Source organism: Oncorhynchus gorbuscha, linkage group LG10 (assembly GCF_021184085.1).
Source record: "Oncorhynchus gorbuscha isolate QuinsamMale2020 ecotype Even-year linkage group LG10, OgorEven_v1.0, whole genome shotgun sequence".
Lineage (NCBI taxonomy): Eukaryota > Metazoa > Chordata > Actinopteri > Salmoniformes > Salmonidae > Oncorhynchus > Oncorhynchus gorbuscha.
Genome location: NC_060182.1, coordinates 70,464,215 through 70,488,913, shown reverse-complemented (window position 1 = coordinate 70,488,913; position 24,699 = coordinate 70,464,215). Strand labels below are relative to the sequence as shown.

The 24,699-nt window shown below is 42.0% G+C and overlaps 1 protein-coding gene across 2 annotated transcripts in view; it reads left to right on the top strand.

Annotated features, from left to right (window-relative positions):
* LOC124046456 (intraflagellar transport protein 43 homolog A) overlaps positions 1–23,301 on the top strand; it is a 29,826-nt gene extending 6,525 nt beyond the window's left edge. For both annotated transcript variants that reach the window (XM_046366844.1, XM_046366843.1), the window contains 7 exons: positions 6,502–6,572; positions 10,702–10,740; positions 11,582–11,628; positions 21,091–21,163; positions 22,142–22,217; positions 22,411–22,473; positions 23,022–23,301. In XM_046366844.1, coding sequence (XP_046222800.1) covers positions 6,502–6,572; positions 10,702–10,740; positions 11,582–11,628; positions 21,091–21,163; positions 22,142–22,217; positions 22,411–22,473; positions 23,022–23,114 — 462 coding nt within the window. In that variant the 3' untranslated portion in view covers positions 23,115–23,301. The remainder of the gene's footprint in view (positions 1–6,501; positions 6,573–10,701; positions 10,741–11,581; positions 11,629–21,090; positions 21,164–22,141; positions 22,218–22,410; positions 22,474–23,021) is intronic.
* The last annotated feature ends 1,398 nt before the right edge of the window (positions 23,302–24,699 follow it).

Below are 24,699 nucleotides of genomic sequence, written 5' to 3'. Positions count from 1 at the left end.
TCCATGAGTGTTGGTGGGCGGCCCTCTCTTGGCAGTTTTGTTGTGGTGCCATATTCTTTCCATTTTTTTATAATGGATTTAATGGTGCTCCGTGGGATGTTCAAAGTTTCTGATATTTTTTTTATAACCCAACCCAGATCTGTACTTCTCCACAACTTTGTCCCTGACCTGTTTGGAGAGCTCCTTGGTCTTCGTGACTTGCTTAGTGGTGTGGCAGACTCTGGGGCCTTTCAGAACAGGTGTATATACTGAGATCATGTGACAGATGATGTGACACTTAGATTGCACACGGTTGGACTTCATTTAACTAATTATGTGACTTCTGAAGGTAATTGGTTGCACCAGATCTTATTTAGGGGCTTCATAGCAAAGGGCATGAATACATATGCACGCACCACTTTTCAGTTTAACTTTTTTTTTTTTCATTTCTCTTCACCAATTTGGACTATTTTGTGTATGTCCATTACATGAAATCCAAATAAATATCCATTTAAATTACAGATTGTATTGAAACTAAATAGGAAAAAGGCCAAGGGGGTGAATACTTTTCAAGGCACTGTATACCACAACTGTCAGCCAATCAGCATTCAGGACTTGAACCACCCAGTTTATAATATTATATTTGTAATAATAATAAGTGACGAGTATGACTATTAGGCGTAGGCACAAGATCTTGATGAGATGTAATTTTAAGCGAATTGAGCTTCCTTCGTGGTGCTGTAAGGTCAGCGCCAGGATAACGCAATGATGCCAAAGAAGTTGAACCAACTTGTGTTGCTGAAGGACAGGTCTGCCATTTGGCCAGTTCAGAAACAAACAACAATCAATTGCAGTAGGCCTATAGCCTAATAGTCCTACGACTATGTGATATAGCTATTTGTAGGCTATAGACTAATCTAAATACAAATACATATAGCTTAATATCATTGTACTGTTTGCGAGCAGCGCTTTATTGCGAGTAGACATTTCATTGTATATCTTTCACGCTGTATCATAAGAACTTTGATTAGCATGAACACATGGTTACAGTATACCCTATTACAGAATTTAAGAAAACAGAGGTGAACTATCAATTCCGAGAAGTAGTGAGCATAAATTATCACTATGTAGAATAGTAGGACTTTTGCTTTAAAACAGGCCATGAAATCAAGCTTTTGGTATGGGATATTCATGCATCTCAATAAATGACAACTTAAATGCATTATCACCTCCAACTTGGCCCAATTCACATTTCCAATTTACCACCCTGATATACCAAGCTAGAACGGGCCCTGCATCTCAACGAATTGCCAATGTAGGCTAAATATCCCAAGCAGGGCAACAGCAATTTACAGAGAGGTTCAGGCTCTTTGGGTTTGCAGTGGCCACTCTGGTTTGGGTGTCCTCGGCATAATGTAGTCGCCTAAACCAAGTGGTCACATATCGTTCTGGATTCCAGTGCATAACAGGTCCTTGGAGTTTGCCATTTTTAATATATTTTTTTAACATTGATTGGCGAAAGTGGTCAAGCCTCCGACGGGCCTCCGCAGTGCACGTAGCCTATACTTCCTCATCATATTTGGTTTGTCAATCTATCGTTTTTCATGGAATTTTTGTAGTTATTTAAATATAATTTTGAATTTATCTGCATGAATTTTCCAGAAATAGTTTTACCAGCTCTGTGTATTCTCAAATAGAAAAAAGTGAGGTAGTGCCACTCCTCGGGGCACCAGCAGCACTACAACCCTGATCCTGCAGTTTATTTGACTTAAAAGTTGTCCTATGTACCTGGTGGTCTTGAGTTGCTTGTTTTTTTATGCAAAGCCCAGCTACCTAGTTCCATCACATATGAAATTGTAGGAATAGGGACTAGTGGTACTTTTCAATTGAGTCTTACCCCCACACCAGGGGATCATCTAGTAGATTCAGCCAAAACATAATAAAAAAATATTTGTAGATTGGAAGACGGATATCATAATTATTTGACTAAGACATAACCATTTCAAACTTTGCTTACATTTGTATACGGTCACATATATCTCTATTATGTGTGGTCTGTGGGAATATTTTGGAACAGATTTCCAAAATTAAAATCATTAAGAGCGTATTTGCTTTTGTTTTTACAACAAAAAATGTTTTGCTCAGAAAACTTGGGTGGCCAAATAAAATCACCCGAGGTCTGCCAGTTGGGGAACCCTGCTCTAGTGTAATTGTGTTTCCATCAGGAGTGTGACAGTAAAGACTTGGAGCGTACAGAATCAACAACCTCTGCATCATTCGACAGTTGCTTTGTGAGAAGGTGTTAAAGTTCACAGTTAGCTTTTGTTATGTTAACACTAGCTGAAAAGTACCCAGATGCCTAAGGTTTGGCCTCAAGTCAGGGAAGGTCCGCTGAAGCCATGGCCCGATGAGACACGGAGGCCGGTCCGCATAGATGCAAACAGAGTATTTTTGGTAAAACACCAGGGTAAATCCTCAGTGGAAACTCACCATATATGTTATTTTTGAATTGGCCTAGGCTATTTGCTTTGGTACATTGTTGTCCGTTCTATATCTCCGGCTGTTATGAAGAGAGAGGATAGATTTGAGCTAGTCTGAAGTTTGTTCAGCGCCGTGTACTAATCTGCACTTGCTCCTGGACCCTCATCTTGCACAGTCACATAGAAAATGATTACAGGCATAAGTGCTTTCAAAATTATATATATTTTTTTGCTGAGTTTAGTTATTTTTCAAATAACTCATCATAAGCTAAAGATAGGTCTTCATCTTCAAAGATCAGCTGCTTTTGTATCGTCTTTGTCATCAGTATTTATCTTCATTAATTCCTAATTACATAGAGCGCTCTGAGTGTTCTTTTTGGTAGCAGACTGTAAAAGCAGGATTTACCCAGAGTAATTTAATACTGTTAATAAGTTGCCACATTTGTCATTCATTTATCCTCCCTTGTTCTTGTTGAAATATTTTGCTTTACTTTTTGCATGAAATTACTTGTTCAGCCTCAACCTCCCAGCTTAATACCATCAGCTAGCCTCCCCTTCCTCTGTAGACGCTGACATTCACATTTATAAATGGGTTTGCTGAAGGAACCAGCCATGAAAGATGTTTTCCTCTTTCATGTCGAAAGTAAGACATTCCTTCTGACCAATATGTCCTTTGCAGACCCAATTTGGTAATGAGAATGTTGTTTTTTTCCCAAATTCATTTGTCTGCTGCCTACCCTTGTGTGCTCTGAGGAATTCATTCATTCAAGTGCTGGTCCCCAGCTCCCCGGGCCCCGGTCTCAGGACCACAATCCAAATTCAATTCACTATTTTCAGTACTATTTTCAGAATCAAAGAATGAGAGGGAGAGGGTCATTTTTTTCATGTGAAGCTATTTTAGGTCAGACTCGCAGTCCACCCGGGCTGTCCTCTGTGTGGCAGTTCCCACACTCTGCTCCATATGTTCAGGCTCTATTATTGGACAGGAGTTAAAACCATAATAAGCATCACAATGGTTTGCATATAGACGGCACGATGTTGTGCATGCCATTCCTAAGTATTTTGTATGTGGGCTTAGTGAGAAGGCATGTGATCTTTGCCAGAAACATGCATCTATCTCTAGCATGGTATAGTGCATAAAACAAATGACAGAACACTGATCAAATATAGAATTAGAATACTAGAATGGCAATGAACCTTCTTATGATGGTATAAAGGTCAGCCATTTTGGTCAGGGAGTTGGTAAACCATGGTTTGCCAGTGCTGTGATAAGATATTGTGTGAAATAATGACTTTGAATAATGTTTGTTAGCTACCTAGCCAGTCAGTTTTAGAGGAATGGTTCCATTAAGTTTTAAAATGTACTGCCTATATGCCAACATTCCATTAAAACAATGCAGTCAATCACTGGCTGAAATCAGTTGATATTGCAACAAGTACTGATATTGTATCATATAATAGCACTCACAGCTTTCCAAGAAAACAAAAATTGAGACATTTATGGCCTGTTCACATATATTTTAGATGCTATTTATACAGAACTTGTATAAAACCTGTATAAACTATTTAGAATTGTATGATAATATTTTAGGTTACTAATTCTATTACACAATTTCTTACTTTTATTTTCCTATATAAAATCAGGATTACGCCTCTACTGCCATTTATTCCAATTGACCCTTCTCTAAGCTCCACCCCCCTTGGTTACTGTTGCAACCTTGGACAACATTTTTCCGGGAAGACCAATTCCCCCTTCTAACCACTGGCGAAATCCGCTCACAATGATCTCAAACTGTGTTTTTAATACACAATTAAATTAATAACAGACTACTCTTGGCTAATCAGGAACATCTTGGGTATGTTGTGGTGGACTGTCATTGTTTGTAGTGTGGCTAACCTCTTAATGGCTCTGAATGCACTGTGCATGCAGTTAAAGCTACAAACCACTTTTGGAGCCAATCGTTTGCTGATGTTGACAGCAGATGAGAGTTATATTCCTAGTATTTATTTATTTTTTTTTTTTTTTTTATACCTTTATTTAACCAGGCAAGTCAGTTAAGAACATATTCTTATTTTCAATGACGGCCTGGGAACAGCGGGTTAACTGCCTGTTCAGGGGCAGAACGACAGATTTGTACCTTGTCAGCTCGGGGGTTTGAACTCGCAACCTTCCGGTTACTAGTCCAACGCTCTAACCACTAGGCTACGCTGCCGCCCGATTAAGCTAAGCTAAGTTTGGACACCAACGCATTCAAGGGTTTTTCTTTATTTGTAATATTTTCTACGTTCTACAGAATAATAGTGAAGACATCAAAACTATGAAATAACACACATGGAATCATGTAGTAATCAAAAAAGTGTTAAACAAATCGAAAATATATTTCATATTTTAGATTCTTCAATGTAGCCACCCTTTTCCTTGATGACAGCTTTGCACACTCTTGGCATTCTCTCAACCAGTTTCACCTGGAATGCTTTTCCAACAGTCTTGAAGGAGTTCCCACATATACTGAGCACTTGTTGGCTGCTTTTACTTCACTCTCCAGTCCAACTCATCCCAAACCACCTCAATTAGGTTGGCGTCGGGTGATTGTGGAGGCCAGGTCTTCTGAACTCTGTGAAGCATTTATTTGGGCTGCAATCTGAGCTGCACTTAACTTTAATGAACTTATCCTTTGCAGCAGAGGTAACTCTGGTTCTTACTTTCCTGTAGCGGTCCTCATGAGAACTAGTTTCATCATAGCAGTTGATGGTTTTTGTAACAGCATTTGAAGAAACTTTCAAAGTTCTTGAAATTTTCCGTATTGACTGACCTTCATGTCTTAAAGTAATGATGGACTGTCGTTTCTCTTTGCTTATTTGAGCTGTTCTTGCCATAATATGGACTTGGTCTTTTAGCAAATTGGGCTACTTCTGTATACCACCCCTACCTTGTCAGAACACAACTTATTGACTCAAACACATTAAGAAGGAAACAAATTGCACAAATTAACGTTTAACAAGGCACACCTGTTAATTGAAATGCATTTCAGGTGACTACCTCATGAAGCTGGTTGAGTGAATGCCAAGAGTGAGCAAAGCTGTCATCAGGGCAAAGGGTGGCTACTTTGAAGAATCTGAAATATAAAATATATTTTGATTTAACACTTTTTTTGCTTACTACATGATTCCATATGTGTTATTTCATAATTTTGATGTCTTCACTATTATTCTACGATATAGAAAAAATAAAGAAAAACCCTTGAATGAGTAGGTGTGTCCAAACTTTTGACCGGTACTGCACATTTCAAGAGAACTTTATATTAAGGGGCTAGCTAGCGTTAGCAACATTTGGCGGTCAAAAAATGAGACTGAGAGCTAGCTAGTTATTTGAAAAATACTCCCAACTGGCTCTGTATTTCAGGAATCACAGTGGCAAGTACTCCAGGTGCACAATTATTTAGCCATTTAAACAATATATTTTTTAAAGAAAACAACTTGTTTTTTTCCCACTGCCATCACTGGCTTTCATGCGTTTCAAACATGAGCTTGTCTGAGTTGTCAGACTCAAAAACAGTTGCTATCCATTGGTTGTCCAAAATCCTGGGGCAGGGTTTGGCAAAGACTCAATTAGAGTGGTGTGAATTTCACGCTTACCAATAATACTGCCATTTTCACCCCATTCTGGAACTTTTCGGGTTTACATAGTTCCTCTGATAATTTAAAAAGATCTCTTAGATAAAATAGTCTCTCCTCAGTGATATGGGATACCAAGGGTTACTTGGTCTGTTGTACTAGCCTACAGCTCCAGAATACAGTTCCAGGGGCAGTTGTCTCAAAATGTATCAGGGTCTGCTCAGTTTTGGAACTTGGCTTTTACTCTATTTTTCTGATTAAGCTTGACAGAAAGCATCATTTTCACATGGATTTAGAGACCATGTGAAAGACTATTTTGCACCCCTTTTCCTCCTTCTGTATGTTTTCAGCCGAAGTGTAGAATTTAGCCTAATAGTTTAAAGAAGTTGTCTGTTATGCCTGTCATTAAGGATCTCTCTAACCTCAGGTACCCCCTCCTAAACCATCCCGCAGGCAGGGCGGCTGGGCTGAGGAGACTTCTGGATCTGGATCAGCCAAGTGAGTATCTCCTTCGGTCTACTCACCTCCAGCCTGTAGACTAGGTAACTCCACCTCACAGTCTCCAGAATGTGTCTCTGGCATGCGTTTGAGATTGGGAGCAATGTTTTTTTGTTACTAATGATCTCTCATGCTGAAACAGAGAATAGGTTATTTATCAATGCATATTTTTTCTACTTTGCGCTCTGAAGGGAGCCTATCTGAGTAGTGAACCCCACAAATCTTCTTCAGCTGATTGACATGGTTCATGTATCAGCCACAGGAGGGCACTGTTAGTCAATTATCCACTTCATCACAGGGTTGGCCACTTTATCACCTCTTACAATGGCTGTCTAACCAATGCATGCTCGCTTTTAAAGGCATATGTATGAATATTTCCAACTACAGACACATGGAATGTGTTGAACAAAATAATGAATCCCTAAAACAACACATTTAGGCTCCATCCCAGTGCCTTCCCTTAGCCCTCCCCCTCATTTTCAAGTGTTCCTCAGTGGGAGAGTGGCACTCAACCAGAGCAGCTAGTGGTAGGGAGAGCTAAATTAGGCCTAGGGAATGGGACAACAGTACATCACTCGCTCACATCAGAAACTGCCAACGGATACCACGCAATTCATTGGCGGCGAGCCTTGTGTTTTTCACAATGCCCGTACTGGCGGCAGTAACAGCTCTCCTTATATTTCTGATGCAGCAAATGCGTACTTACTACTTACCATATGAGCACCATCTGAGAGTAGCAGAACAACAATGTGCCTGTAATGTACCCATCTTGTGGCTGTGGTTCAATGTGGAGGAGTACTGAAGCAGGACTTCCATTCCATAACAGTTTGACATGTAACAGTTGCTTCACTTAGTCATTACCAGTGGAAGCATTGTAGAACAATTAAAACCACTATTCTGAACTAATATTTATACCAAATGTTTTAGGGTCCATACGCAGATGGCTACACATCCATATCATACATGTCTTTTTATCCTCCACTACACAACAAGGAAGAAAAGAGTTAGCTACTGCTATGTACCTGCTATGGCAAATATTTTCAATCTCTAACACTAACGTTACGTTACTTAATACAGTAAAAAAAACATTGACAAGTGATTGACAGCTAGGCAACCTGACAATATTGTACATTCAATTTGCAGTAAATGCTTTCTAGGTAGATTATGTACATCTGCTGGTTTTCACAGATGACAGCACTGGTTTGCTGGTTTGCTCAGAAGTCCCTAAAACATTAAACAACTACAAATTACAATTTATGCAAATGTCAAATGCCCATATAGCAAGCTAAATGTAGAGGGAGTTGGCTAATGTTAGCTAGATTTTCGTAAATGAACTTTATGACCGACAAAATATGCATAGTTATTTGTCTCTAAATTAAATAACATATTCCTCTTAACTGTCCATTTTTTTACGATTTGAAAAGGGGGGCCAACTATAGGACTGAAAAGGCACTACCCCTCGCTCGTTACTGTGCTTCTCCCTATGTGCCGTCAGTGTGACTGTAGTCAAACTGTGGAACAGGCTCTGCACTCTTCCAGATGGCTCCATCCACCACTCTACTCCAGTCTCTGTGGGGACGAGAGCCGGGGAGATGCATGAATCTATACATTGAAGTGAACAAGCTGGCTTAATTGGGTTTATTTGCATAGTTATTATTTATTCGCAGAGCCAGTAAAGACAACAGCAAACTAAATATATCTTTCTCACTCTGGGAAGGTCAGAGTGTCTCGTCCTTGCGTTAGCGTAACTCGTCTTGATTCCTGCATTCAGAGAGATTGGAATACCGGAGGTGTTAAGGGTTTCTCACGTGCATTGATCCTCTCTGAAACAAAGTAAGTAATGGGCCCCCCTGGAACCGGCAAGGACTTTTCCCTTCAATGTCAACCCTTGTGCTCAATCACCTCCTCCCACTAATCCCAGCCCAGAAATCCCAGGATTTGTCGATCTATCACTCCTAATTGACACTAAATGATCTGTCAGTTTATTGATGAACCTTTTGAAGCCGGGTTGTCACAATATATTTTATCCCTAACAACTTTTTCCAGACAGTTTTACCATGTCTATCGCTTCAGTCTACATGAGTCTTAATCAAGGGGCCTGTAATGTGTCTTAAGTGTCACCAGCCCAGGACACAGTCCAAGGGCAGCAGGGTGGGCTCCCTCTCTGATCTCTCTTTGACCATCTGACTCCATAGCTGATCACGATGCTTCTGTTGCTATTGTTATCGCTTTGAATAGCATGCAAATATGAAAAAAAAGGATAGACAGGGTGGGTTAAGGTGGGGTCAGACTGAAGTATTTCTTTATGTTGTTTGTCTCAACAACAAGATCAATAAAGGCTCTATAAATAAAGGCTATAAGTATAAATAAATGTAAATGAAGGCTAAATAAACATACATAATACAGCAGAGATCAGGTCCCACAGCAGTGAAGTGTCCCTAGCGTAGCTGGTTGTTGTGTGGACTAGAGGGTGGATGAGGACCATGTGTGAGGCTCTGCTGAGTCTGCTTCCGCTCCACTCCAGACGAGGCCCTAAGGCCAGGGGGTTGGCTCGGGGGGCATGTCCGCTTTGTCTCTGTCTCCCCTGAGCTCTGTCTGGACCCTGGCCAGTGTCTGCCATCTACACCACTGGTCTCCTGCTTCTCGACGGAGGAGCCCTCAACACTCCTATGGCCCTGTGGTGGCTTCAACCCCAGAGAATATGCTGATCTATTGTAGAGCGGGGAGCCTCCAGAGATTAGTGAATGGATTATTCATGAAGTACAATTTATAAACATATATAATGTAATTTCAATTTTTTTATTTAGGTTATTGGTGAATAGGTGAATGCACCAATTTGTAAGTCGCTCTGGATAAGAGCGTCTGCTAAATGACTTAAATGTAAAATGTTAAATGTACTAGTAAGGAATAATAAGAAATCTATTTGTAGGGCAACATTCTCTTGCCTTAAAAAGCTGTTTTCAGTCCAGAGAAAATTACAGTGTCTGTTTTCTTCAAAACCAGTAGGGGGCACTCCTCTACCAGTAGAACCTGCCGGTACCGTGTATCTCCTCCAAAACATTATCCAGAAACAGTCTTATGTAAAAGTAACTTTGTAAAAAGTTGTCTTCATCGCCAAAAATTCACAGACTGCCTTGGTCTAAAATGTTACGATTTTAAGTCTTGATTTGCCTTTCTAATGCTGCTTGTGGTGAGGATACCTTTTATTCGACAGTAGCCCTGTTTTGTGTAATATTATCTCCCCTAACCCTGGTGTGAAACAGTGTTATGCCAAGAATAGTGTGTTGAGGTGAGAATGTGTGAAAAGACAGGGATTGTGTCAGTGTGTGGAGGGTGTGGCATGCAGTCAAGCTGGGCTGTGTAAATGGAGAGGTGTCTGAAAATAGCCCCGTGGTCCAGCAGGGGAGGAACAACACAGAAGAGGAAAAACAGAATACAACCTAGGACAGGGATGGGCAACTTTGATGGGGGTTGGGGACACACAAATATCTGAATTCATCATGAGGGGACGCAGTGGCTCGCGGGGCTGGGTACCCACATCCATACTTATACATGCAGTCAGAGCTCTAGCCTTTTAGTAGCCCTAAGTGAAATTTGATTTGCATTCCTGGTAATACACTCATGTCCCCCATGGACCGGCTCATACATATAAAGCATCCTCCATTCAGGCTGCAAAGGCATAATTGTCTGAAAACCCGAAAATAGTTTTATTATTAAGACAGTACACGTATTTTCCTCGTTTTTTCCCGACGTGTTGCCACTAAAACGAGTTAAGGAGGAAAGTTGTGCCTTTGGAGCCTGTATCTGCCTAGGCTAAGACTCTGACTCTGTTTCTCTTTTCATTTTTGGGAAATTGATCCACGGGCCTACAAAAGGGGGGCTGCCAGTTGCCCATCCCTCACCTAAGCCTTAGGAGGCTCAAATCTAACTGAGCAACTAGCCTACATCAGAAACCATTAGTGGTTTTAAGATTAAGCTTTCAAATATCAATAGAATCAATAAGCTAATTGGTCATTGGTTTGTCTGTTAAAATTGAATAGATTTTAGTCGTTTTATTTATGTGGCACAAAAGCATTTTGTCTGTGTTCCTTTGTTGTATAATCTATCAATTATGTTCACTGTTCCGTAGGTCTGGAAGAAGGCCTGCCATGGTGGAGGACGTGGAAGAGTAAGTTCACTTAGTCTCGTCTTTTCACTCTGAAATATTTCCCTCAGTTGTTGATTAAATTAAATAACTATTTGGTAAAAAAAAAAATACAGGAATCGAAATTGGACCAATTTAAATGTTTGTGCCCGATGCTCTGATTTGGAAATTGCTGTACTTGGTTGCAACTAATCCTCGCCTTCCAAGAACAATCACTTAACATGATTAAAATCCAGCGTGACTGAGTTGTCATCACTTTTATTGTTGTTGGGAGCCAAGTTAGCCTGTTATTTTAGTTCTTCCATGTTGCCAACTTGCATATTAGGCCTTGAATAGACAGTAGTGAGATGGAAGGAGACTAGAGGACATGGTGTGTTTTACTCATCACGGCTGGAGGCCCATGCTTGAATAGCAGTGTTGAGACACAGGCTTTGAAAGAAACACAGGCAGCGCTACAAAATAGTCCTTTGATCTATGTTCTTTTCACCACCAGCCCATCTCAGTTCCATTCATTTGCTGCCTCCGTTGTGTTTTTCATTCATTCTTAGAGGGATACTGTTGAGTTCACTGAAGCCCTGGGCTGCTCACAGAGACAATCAGCCAGGCAGTCCCACTGATGCTGCTGTGTCTGTGGAGCCTTTAGGCTGTGTCTGCTGCTGTATTGTAGAAACAGTCCTAGTCAGTCTGCAGTAGACAGACAGAGGCAGAGCAAGCCTCCTATCAGGCTGATCTAGAGCCTCACTCAGCCCACAGAAACCGGCCCATCATCAAAGCACAACAGCCCAGTCTAAGTCTGGCTCCCTGTGATGACCTCACCACTGAAAGCCTTCAATAATTCATACTCTCCCACTTCCTGTTTCTGCAGCCGACGCCTTCGACCACAAACCCCCCAGGGCTCGGATGATGAAGGAGGTGAGAGCACCCTTGTATCCCAGTCCCGCATCTCTTCTGGCGGGCAGAGCTGAGTCCTCCAGTCCCTCCACAGCACATTCATCCAAAATAGAGCAGATAAGCTGCCTCTCGTCTTATCGCTTTCTTTAACAGTCCCAACATATTTGTTCTCGGTGCTAGTGAGGAATCCTCTGTAGCACATCTGCTTCTGACCACCTACTGTGAGACACCCAAAACTTACCAGAGAACACAATCGTTTAGATGAAAGTGACAGGTGAATATGTTAATTTGATACGTTTAGAGAACTGTAGCTGATCACTGGTTATCCCCTCATAAAATCACATTATACACAGTCCATAACAGACCTCAAATACAGTATTCACTAAATGAATTATCCTATTCAGTGGCTGAAGCAGGATTTAAGTGTCTCTTCCCTTTGAGCGTTACACACACACACACACACACACACACACACACACACACACACACACACACACACACACACACACACACACACACACACACACACACACATCTTCTCCTCTCTCACACACACACACACACACACACACACACACACACACACACACACACACACACACACACACACACACACACACACACACACACACACACACACACACACACACACACACACACACACACACACACACACACACACACACACACACACACACACACACACACACACACACACACACACACACACACACACACACACACACACACACACACACACACATCTACATGTTGGGGCAGGTGCTTTAGAGCTTTGAACCAGCGGGGAACGCTCAATGCTAGCCTCTGACTTGGTCACCTCAGGGCCTGGTTCTCCGCATCACAAACAATTTCAGAGTAGACATTTCAACAAAGCACGGCCTGGGATAATTGTTCCATTTTTCGGAGCAAAGCACCAGGGGAAATAAGGGTGAAATTGCCTTAGCAAAGATAGGAGTGGTGAGCCCCTGATTATTTAAGAAGTTATATTATATACATGCCAATGGCCGGGCTGGATGGCGTTGTATAAGGAGGTTTTCTTTGACGTATTAAACTGACATATTGATAAGGAACAGAAGCACTGTTTCTGCGGCTGTAGTTACTACTCTCATACTTAATGAAACACCTACCCACCATTATAGCCCTCTTCTGTGGATGTTACAGTGCATTCGGAAAGTATTCTAACCCCTTGACTTTTTCCTCATTTTGTTACATTACAGCCTTTTATTCTAAAATATATCATATATATTTTTTCCCCTCATCAATCTACACACAATACCCCATAATGACGAAGCAAAAGCAGGTCTGTAGAAGTTTTTGCAGATGTTTTTTTTTTTTAAACATTACATTTACATAAGTATTCAGACCCTTTACTCAGTACTTTGTTGAAGCAACTTTGGCAGCAATTACAGCCTCGAGTCTTCTTGGGTATGACGCTACACGCTTGGCACACCTGTATTTGGGGAGTTTCTCCCATTCTCTGCAAATCCTCTCAAGCTCTTTCAGGTTGGATGGGGAGCATAGCTGCACATCTATTTTCAGGTCTCTCCAGAGATGTTCAATAGGGTTCAAGTCTGGGCTCTGGCTGGGCCACTCAAGGACATTCAGAGACTTCAGTGAATTTAATCCATTTTAGATTAAGGCTGTAACGTAACAAAATGTGGATAAAGTCAAGGGGTCTGAATACTTTCCGAATGCACTGTATGTGCTTAGAATCCTAATAAAGTGTATTTGCACATTGTTGTAGGATGTTGTAGGTTTAGATGTTATGAACTTCATTACTGGAATTAGATGTACAAAATAATGTAAACATTCGACATCTTCTTTTTTTACGATTATAACAAATGGTAATAAATGTTTTTGACAATGCTTTTAAGTTGCTCACAAGAACACACACACACTGTCATAATCACACACACACACACACACACACACACACACACACACACACACACACACACACACACACACACACACACACACACACACACACACACACACACACACACACACACACACACACACACACACACACACACACACACACACACACACACACACACTCATGCTTACACACACCCTAGCTGAAAGGGTCAGTTGTGTGGTTGTGTGGAGACCCCAGTGGTACCGTTCTTACCCAGCAAATGCAGCTGGAAAGAAACTTCCTCAGTGGAGGGCCACCTCTTAATACAGTGCCGGCGGCTGGGGCAGTGGAAATTGCAGTGCTGAGGGTTAGTGAGATAGCCCCTCCGATCTTGATTATGTCCCCTACCCTATCCCTTATGTCCACTGGCTAGAAGCAGAGAGAGAGAGGGCTAGCCCTTTCCCCCTCTCCCCCTTGGCTGGCTTACAGTCCCCTGCCAGTCTCATTGCAAAGAGCTGCCATTACAAACACACTAATCTGTTCTCAATCTGTTTCTTTTCTGTCTCTGTCTCTCTCTCTCTCTGTCAGTGATCTGCTGAATATTGTCCCATAAGCTTTTCAAATGTAGTCCGTGCCTAGGTAATCATCCCATAGCCTCCCTGCTTAGATTATAGCAGCCCTGCCTGGTGATGTGTGGAGGTGTCCCCAAAGTCGCTGACTGCGGCGTGCCTGCTGGGAGTATGTCTACATTCACAGCAAATTATCCCCTTTTGATATTTACATGCTTCAGCGAGGAAACTTGCCGTGACCGTGTAATAAGGAGAGGCTTGGCCCAGTCGCCGCCAGACAAAGCAACCTTGATAGATGTCCAGGCTGCAATGGGGAATGGAGGATATGTATCAGGTAATGTGTGCCAGCAGTGCTGGGAACAGACGTCTCTTTCTGATGGCGTTGCCCTTTCCTTCAGAAAGAAAAACGGCAGCTTGTTTGCAGCTCCTATTTATACTCTCTTGACGTCCAGTAATAGGTTGAATTTGAAGCTCATTTTAAAATGTTTTACTTTTTTTTCACTTAGTAATAGAGTTTGGGTAACACTTTACTTGACACCCAGCGTCATAACACATTATGACACGATCATAACCATGTCATAATTTGTCATAACTGCTGACAATTTGTCATAACCTATTATAATATGGTCATAACACTGTCTTGACACATATTTAGACCTGTTTGGCATATATTGCTTTATTTTATGGCTGGATTTATGACACTTACGCAATAGTGTCAAAACCCACACAAGTTACCACTGTAGTTATTTTATGGCTGGTTATGACACCTATATAAGAGTGTCAAAACCCACACAAGTTACCACTGTAGTTATTTTATGGCTGGTTATGACACCTATATAAGAGTGTCAAAACCCACACAAGTTACCACTGTAGTTATTTTATGGCTGGTTATGACACCTATATAAGAGTGTCAAAACCCACACAAGTTGCCACTGTAGTTATTTTATGGCTGGTTATGACACCTATATAAGAGTGTCAAAACCCACACAAGTTGCCACTGTAGTTATTTTATGGCTGGTTATGACACCTATATAGAGTGTCAAAACCCACACAAGCTGCCATAGAGTGTCAAAACCCACACAAGTTACCACTGTAGTTATTTTATGGCTGGTTATGACACCTATATAAGAGTGTCAAAACCCACACAAGTTGCCACTGTAGTTATTTTATGGCTGGTTATGACACCTATATAAGAGTGTCAAAACCCACACAAGTTGCCACTGTAGTTATTTTATGGCTGGTTATGACACCTATATAAGAGGGTCAAAACCCACACAAGTTGCCACTGTAGTTATTTTATGGCTGGTTATGACACCTATATAGAGTGTCAAAACCCACACAAGTTGCCACTGTAGTTATTTTATGGCTGGTTATGACACCTATATAAGAGGGTCAAAACCCACACAAGTTGCCACTGTAGTTATTTTATGGCTGGTTATGACACCTATATAAGAGGGTCAAAACCTAACACTCAAGGCAAAACATTCCTTTACACCACAGATTAATGTCAGACATGCGCCTACCCCAGTGCCCTGTTGCTGAAGACGGATGAATGCAGGAGCAGGACAAGACACCCTCTTTTTGACTGATGACTGATATAAGAGCATGTACCTGATAGGCCTATCTGGCGTATTTGATTATGATGGTAATAATGATTCTTGACAGTGTCATAAAAGTTATTTGAAATATGAAGAAATAAACATGACAAATAATGAAATACAACAACAACAAAGGAGAGGAAGGAAACTTCTTGGCGGGGAAAAACTCATTAGAAAATATGTGGTTTTTGACACTCTTATGTTGGTGTCATTACCAGCCATAAAATAATGCAATATATGTAACAACAGGTATAAATACAGTACTAGTCAAATGTTTGGACACACCTACTCATTCAAGGATTTGTCCTTATTTTTACTATTTTCTATATTGTGGCATAATAGTGAAGACAACAAAACTATGAAATAACACATATGGAATCATGTAGTAACCAACAAAATGTTAAACATATCAAAATATATTTTAGATTCTTCAAAGTAGCCTTCCTTTGCCTTGATGACAGCTTTGCAAACTCTTGGCATTCTCTCAACCAGCTTCACCTGGAATGCTTTTCCAACAGTCTTGAACGAGTTCCCACATACAGTTGAAGTCGGATGTCATTAAAACTTGTTTTTCAACCACTCCACAAATGTATTGTTAACAAACTATTGTTTTGGCAAGTCAGTTAGGACAATTACTTTGTGAATGACACACAAGTCATTTTTCCAACAATTGTTTACAGACAGATTATTTCAATTATAATTCACTGTATCAGAATTCCAGTGGGTCAGAAGTTTAAATATACTAAGTTGACTGTGCCTTTAAACAGCTTGAAAAATTCCAGAAAATGATGTCATGGCTTTAGAAGCTTCTGATAGGCTAATTGACATAATTTGAGTCAATTGGAGGTGTACCTGTGGATGTATTTCATGGGCTACCTTAACTCAGTGCCTCTTTACTTGACAAAAATCAAAAGAAATCAGCCAAGACCTCAAAAAGAAAATTGTAGACCTCCACAAGTCTGGTTCATCCTTGGGAGCAGTTTCCAAATGCCTGAAGATACCATGTTCAACTGTACAAACAATAGTACGCAAGTATAAACACCATGGGACCAGGCAGCTGTCATACCGCTCAGGAAGGAGACGCTTTCTGTCTCCTAGAGATGAACGCACTTTGGTGCGAAAAGTGCAAATCAATCCCAGAACAACAGCAAAGGACCTTGTGAAGATGCTGGAGGAATCAGGTACAAAAGTATCTATATCCACAGTAAAATAAGTCCTATATCAATGTAACCTGAAAGGCCTCTAAGCAAGGAAGAAGCCACTGCTGCAAAACCGCCATAAAAAAATGCCAGACTACGGTTTGCAACTGCACATGGGGACAAAGATCATACTTTTTGGAGAAATATCCTCTGGTCTGATGAAACAAAAATAGAACTGTTTGGCTATAATGACCATCGTTATGTTTGGAGGAAAAAGGGGGAGGCTTGCAAGCCGAAGAACACCATCCCAATCGTGAAGCACAGGGGTGGCAGCATCATGTTGTGGGGGTGCTTTGCTGCAAGAGGGACTGGTGCACATGGCATCATGAGGAGGAAAATGATGTGGATATATTGAAGCAACATCTCAAGACATCAGTCAGAAAGTTAAAGCTTGGTCGCAAATGGATCTTCCGAATGGACAATGACACCAAGCATAATTCCAAAGTTGTGGCAAAATGGCTTAAGGACAACAAAGTCAAGGTATTGGAGTTGCCATCACAAAGCCCTGACCTCAATCCCATAGAAAATGTGTGGGCATAACTGAGAAAGCGTGTGCGAGCAAAGAGGCCTACAAACCTGACTTAGTTACACCAGCTCTGTCAGGAGAAATGGGACAAAATTCAACCAACTTATTGTGGGAAGCTTGTGGCAGTCGACCCGAAACCTTTGACCCAAGTTAAACTATTTAAAAGCAATGCTACCAAATACTAATTCAGTGTATGTAAACTTCTGACCCACTGGGAATGTGATGAAAGAAATTAAAGCTGAAAGGAATTATTCTCACTACTATTATTCTGACATTTTACATTCTTAAAATAAAAAGTGGTGATCCTAACTGTCCTAAGATGGAATTCTTACTATGATTAAATGTCAGGAATTTTGAAAAACTGAGTTTAAATATATTTGACTACGGTGTATGTAATCTTCCAACTTCAACTGTATACTGTGCAGTTGTTTGCTGCTTTTCCTTCATTTTGCAGTCCAACTCATCCCAAACCATCTCAGTTGGGTTGATGTTGGGTGATTGTGGAGGCCAGGTCATCTGATGCAACACTCCATCACTCTCCTTCTTGATCAAATAGCCCTTACACAACCTGGAGGTGTGTTTTGGGTCCTTGTCCTGTTGAAAACCAAATTATAGTCCCACTAAGCACAAACCAGATGGGATGGTGTATTGTTGCAGAATGTTGTGGTAGCCATGCTGGTTAAGTGGGCCTTGTATTCTACATAAATCCCCAACATCCGTTCACCTACTCTGCGTCTCACAAAGACACGGCGGTTGGAACCCAAACTCTGAAATTTGGACTCATCAGACCAAAGGACAGATTCCCACCGGTCTAATATCCATTGCTTGTGTCTCTTGGCGCAAGCAATTCTTCTTATTGGCGTCCTTTATTGGTGGTTTCTTTGCAGCAATTTGACCATGAAGGCCTGATTCACGCAATCTCCTCTTAACAGTTGATGTTGAGATGTGTCTGTTACTTGAACTCTGTGCAGTTAACTCTAATGAACTTATCCTCTGCAGCAGAGGTAACTCTGGGTCTTCATTTCCAGTGGTGGTCCTCATGAGAGCCAGTTTGATGGTTTTTGCGACTGCGCTTGACTGACCTTCATAATGATGGACTGTCATTTCTCTTTGCTTATTTGAGCTGTTCTTGCCATAATATGGACTTGGTCTTTTACCGAGAAGGGCCATCTTCTTTATACCACCCCTTGTTACGACACAACTGGTTGGCTCAAACTCATTAACTCAAATTCGACAAATTAACTTTTGACAAGGCACACGTGTTAATTGAAATGCATTCCAGGTTCCTACCTCTTGAAGCTGGTAGAGAGAATGCCAAGAGTGTGCAAAGCTGTCATCAACGCAAAGGGTGGCTATTTTGAATAATCTCAAATATAAAATATATTTTGGGTTGTTTAACACTTTTTTTGTTTGTTTACTAGATGATTCCATATGTGTTATTTCATTCATTTAGTTGTACAACATAGTAAAAGTAGAGAAAAGCCCTGGAATGAGTAGGTGTGTCCAAACGTTTGACCGGTACTGTATATGGGTCATGACTGTGACCATATTTTGACAGGTTATGTCAGCTGTTATGACATTATAACGTGTTATGACACTGGGTGTCAAGTAAAGTGTTTCGAGAGTTTGCATAGAGAGAACCTAACCCTTGCTGTTTCACGTTGAACTCTCGTAGAATAGTGTTAATAGTGCATTATTGGCTGAGAGAGTGGGGGGGGGGGACAACCCAGGAAGCTATTTGCAAAGAGCTGGACAGCGCGGCTTTTTGATGTCATTGCGCTAAGACCATTAAATTTGATTGGGGGTCCGGAGGGGATGGATTCTGCTGAACACTGTGCTTTGTAAATGAGAGGACAAAGTGTCACCGGGGCCTCATGAATATGAAATACCCGCGCTTGCGTTTATTTGGATATCAGAAACACAGATGAATCTTGTCAGCGGCTAAACAAGTGTGGCATTTTAAATTTTATTTAATTAAAAAAAGAGAACGGAATTAGTTATTTAACTGATGATGATGTTTGTTATCTGTGTAAAGTTGCTGGGATTTGCTGGGGTTATTTTCTGTTTCCTTCAACTGAAGAATCCTGCATAACATCAATCGTTTTGCTCATTTAGCTCATTCTAGGAACATATAACTTCCTTAACTTTTTATTTTGTCATTGCTGAAATATTTGCTTAACTGTTATATGAGAATGGTAGACTAATCCTCCGAGAAAGTATGTATTTTGAAGTATTTTGAAGGTATAGTGACAGATCTACAGATATTTCCTCCCATCAGATCGTGCCTCCCATCTCCTGGCCTCTATCTAGCTCCACTATTGACTTTCCCCTCAGGGTGCAGCGCTGTGTTCAGAGATTACTGACATTCCTGCTCCTCTCTCCCTCCCTCCCGCTCCCCTGCTCTCTCCCAGCCTCTCCACTGACACCTAGCACACTGTCTGTCTGTAGGAAGTCAGAAGGAAATGGAGCTGCACTTTTCAATTGCCTTCAACCTAAACCAGTATTGAAAAAAAGAGACAAAACAACAGAAAATCAGACCTCTCCTCTGAGTGCACATGAGTTGTCTCTGTTGTATTTGTTGCTCATTTAGAGTTGTTACATGGCGACAAGGATTAGATAGATTTCTGTGACTCTGATGTTGACAGGCAACTCTGATGGCCAAGTATGAACTTATCGTTTTTAGTTGTGGAAGTAGAGACCACCTTCCCTCAAATATGATGTAATATTTATTATTTTGTAATGTTTGTTTCTAACATAGTATAATGCATGTATTAATTTCATATGAATTATACAGGTGCATTTAAGTGTCTTCAACATTTCAATATTCATCCTATTTCCTCACTGTCTGTCTGTCTGTCTGTCTGTCTGTCTGTCTGTCTGTCTGTCTGTCTGTCTGTCTGTCTGTCTGTCTGTCTGTCTGTCTGTCTGTCTGTCTGTCTGTCTGTCTGTCTGTCTGTCTGTCTGTCTGTCTGTCTGTCTGTCTGTCTGTCACACACACACACACACACCTTCGCCCACTCTAACAAAAGTCCATCTGAAATGTGCTGTGAAAGTTTGCCCTGTCCTTCTTGGGAGCGGAGCCATCCTCTGTCCTGTTGCGTTTTGCCAATTAAAGTGAGTTCCCACTGTTTGAGCAGCGGGCTGGCGGCTCCTGGCACCGCAGCCCCTGCCAGGCCGCACCGTGACTTCCGACCCCACACAGATGGGCCCGCCAGCAAATACTCTTGCACATGGCTGGATGCCGCCCCGGTCCGAGTGGCAGAGTGGTCACGGAGGTCGGCCTGCCGGCCACCGCGGGTCCTGGGGGTGGGCGGCGCTGACAGGGCCCAAATGCTGGGGTAGCGGGGGGTGCTTTCCGGGGAGCCCCTGGCCAGCGCCCCTCTCGCAGCAGGAAGACCTGCTGCCTGGCCTCCTGAATATTCATGGCCGCCTGGCTATTGTGACAGGGCAGCTCTACGGAGGATGTAGGGAGAGAGAGGGAGGGTATGAATCAGGTGCCAATTTACTCTGAGACACTCACACGTACACACAAACTGTCATACTAAACACAAAGCAGACTATCTTTGAAATGAGTGTTTCTGTAATCCATGTCCAGTTTATGTGATTGACCACTATTGTTTCTCAGTTAACACTTTAGATGTACAGATTGAATGACTAAATAAGGGAGAGGGTGACATTGATGAGGTTCTGTATGTATATTGTGTTTTAGATATTCCAGTTATTCCAGACCTTGATGAAGTACAAGAGGAAGACCTTACCATGCAAGTTGCTGCTCCTCCAAGGTACTGTAAACAACACCAGCCTCCCCTTTAGTTGACTTCAGTTACTCAAACTCCTAGATGGCATCCCATCACTCTGTTTTCAAAGTTGAAGTGTATCCATTTGGTCAGTCTTGTGAATACAGACATGCCTCCTCACCCTCACTGGCTGCTTAACTGTTCACGTCTCTGAAGTGACCTGATAGGACCTGACAGCTGAGTTCAGATACCTCTGGAGGGTTACAGACCCAGCCCACCGTCAGAGCCATGTACAGTACCTGGCCTACATTTGAACATCAATGAGAGTTAAAGATAATAATACACTGGTCTTAGATGGTGTCTTGACTGTTACCTTGCCTCCTCTAATCATGGTAATGAAGGTGTCTTGGCATATTGGGCCGTTATGCAGAAATAACAGTTAAGGTGTGATTTATGCACGGCTGTTAGTGGGGCCCTTACAAGTGGGGCCCTTTGATTTACAGGGCAGTGAGAGATGCGCCGACATGTGTCCACTATGTAGCGCGGCTATGACAGCGGCGGGGGTTATTAGGCTGGGGCCCGCTCTCTGTACGAGATAATATCCACATTGAACTTATTGAGGGGGCAATGTAGCGTGTAATGTGCAGTAAGTAGGACTGGCATGCACTGCTAGGCCCTCGCCACTTTCAGAGCCCTCTTAATTCCAACTACAGATAAGCAGCTGCGTTTCAAATTGAGGCGGTTACCACTTGGCGCCCATCTCCTGATCTCTGTCCTTTATGAACTCTCCGTGCCATGTAAGCACTTACCCTAAACTTCTGAGAAGCTATCTGTCTCAGAGTGATACTTGCAAGTTGTACTGTACTATGATACAGTTTGTTGATTGGTCTGGTGATATCTTACTGATGCAGATAGTGGCTATATTTGAATAGACAGCCTCTAATGAGGAAAAGCATGCCAACATTTAGTATAGCACATCTACAATAGGATTTTTGTTTACTTAGTGTTTGTTCTTCTCCTCAGCATCCAGGTGAACCGGGTAATGACATACAGAGATCTGGACAATGACCTCATGAAGTACTCTGCCTTCCAGACCCTGGTAAGACAGCTCATATGGGCCCCACACACACAGCCAGGTTTCAACTGCTCATTTATTTTTCTTTGTAATAGATTACCCAGCCTGCCTTTTTAAGGAGGTCCTTTTAGGATGCATCCAATATCAATCCCCTCTTTCTGAGGAGTATGTTTCTGCACGCTGAGGGTGTTCTCATAAGGTCTATGCCTCTCCCTAGGATGGGGAGATTGACTTGAAGCTCCTCACCAAGGTTTTGGCTCCAGAGCAGGAGGTGCGGGAGGTGAGTGAGGTTTCTTTTGTAAATATAGCTGCTGTGTTCCATGTGAGGGGGGTGTCCAGCTGTTTCTGAAGCACCAGGGGAGGTTGCCTTCCAGTCTCCTAGGTAATCAAGATTTATGATGTGTGCATTAACACGCTCTACTATCTTTCTCCCACCTTCCCTGGGATGTTCGCTCTGTCTTGCTCTGCTTCTCCTCTCTATTATTTTCCTCGCTTTCTTCTTTCTCCCTCTTTTTCTTCATCTGCTTTTCCTCTCTGTTCCTCTCTTTTCCTCTCTCTCTTTTCCTCTCTCTCTTTTCCTCTCTTTTTTCCTCTCTCTCTTTTCCTCTCTCTCTTTCCTCTCTCTTATCCTCTCTCTCTTTCCTCTCTCTCTTATCCTTCTCTTTTCCTCTCTCTTATCCTCTCTCTCTTATCCTCTCTCTCTTTTCCTCTCTCTCTTTTCCTCTCTCTTTTCCTCTCTCTTTCCTCTCTCTCTTTTCCTCTCTCTCTTTCCTCTCTCTTTTCCTCTCTCTTTTCCTCTCTCTCTTTTCCTCTCTGTCTATCTATCAGGAGGACGTGGGTTGGGACTGGGATCGTCTGTTTACGGAGGTGTCCTCAGAGCTGCTGACGGAATGGGATCAAGGAGAGAAGGAGGAGTTATGATGTGTTATGATGACGAGCCTCCCCAGGATGGGATCGGGTGGACCAGGATGCCTCCTCTGGGACCTGGGTGGGTGCATGACAATGCTCTGTCCAAACATAGGGACCATCAAGTATATGTAGCTTGTTGTTCATATTCCAAATTCATTGCACAATGTATTTATTTTTTCTAATAAATTTAAACACGCCACATTTGTAGGTATATTTATTGTGAAATGAATTACTGTAATTTCTATAGTAGGTTGCAAATGAATAATCTTCTCTAAGACACGTGTGCGGTATTTCACTGCAATGCTATCTGTTTGAATCTACCAAGACTGCTAGAAGACAAATCACTTTTGTTTAAAAATGCTGAATGCCTAAATGGTCTGATACAGATCAAAATGCCCTCATCTCCCGCCTGCATTATCTACCCCCCTACAACCTCAGTCAGATACAAGTCCAAGGTTGACAATCACCTAAGCTGAAATCCACTTGATTGTGGTCAAATTAACATTCTTCATTAAAGCCCACAACTTTATTGTTATTGACTGTGCCATTGACTTTATCTTCCAGCTCTTCAACAAGAGCTGCCCCCTCTTCACTATTATCTCAAATGCATTGAACACACTTCCTATTGACAAATGGGGGATTAGCCCACATTATATAAGGAAGACATCTTTCTCATTTGGAGATGGCTGGAGGTGTCCAGATGCTCTCTCCAAACTTACATAACAACCATGCATCAAACTCAAACCACAGGGCCTTAGGAGAGGCTGTAATACTATATATGCCTATGGGCCTGAACATGAGTCCAATTCAACATAATACAGATTATTAGTAGCGAAGAAGCCCTCGGTGGAGTATGTCCTCTGCTCTTTAGTTTTTTATATGTAAGGATGGAATCATTCATACCTAAGATCCTCTCACTGTCATAGTTTGCACACAAATGTTTAGTATGTATCAGTGTGTGTTTATGCCTTGTCTCCACTTAGATTAGTCTTTGGATCATGTGTGTGAATAAAGACGCAGGCCTCCAAAGCTACACTGAGACTATTGGGAAAACAGGTTTAACATTTACAGACTGTGATTAGGTTTATTTCTCCATGAAGCAGAGAGAGGTCTCGTGACAGTTGGGGATACGCCAACGGCCTGGAGGACACAATCTACGCAGCTCACAGCTCAATTATCTCCAGTCACACATAGATAACCATTCAGCCAGTCATTTCGTAGGCCTCAAATCAGTCTTCATGGGTATTACAGATGGAGGGGATGTTCAGAATTATTGTAACGAGTGGTCAGCCTTTCTCCCTCTTCCATCGCTCTTTTTCCCTCACTTTCTCTCTCTCTCTCCATCACTTACACACACTTACAGTCTCTCCACAATTGGCTTATTTAGCCAGCCTTAATGAATTCTGCCCATATGCCCCGAGCAGCTGCCGCGTTGCCCCTTCCTCCCACCCCCGCGGAGCTGCGAAGTGCCCAGCCATGTAGAGACAACCTCTAGCTGTCTCTCTGGAGACGGCTGCGCCTGCCAGTCCTCTGCTGGCGCCGGGCCGCTGGCGTTTGAGGTGGACGGCTTACGGGCGGAGGACCCAGATTAGGGCCC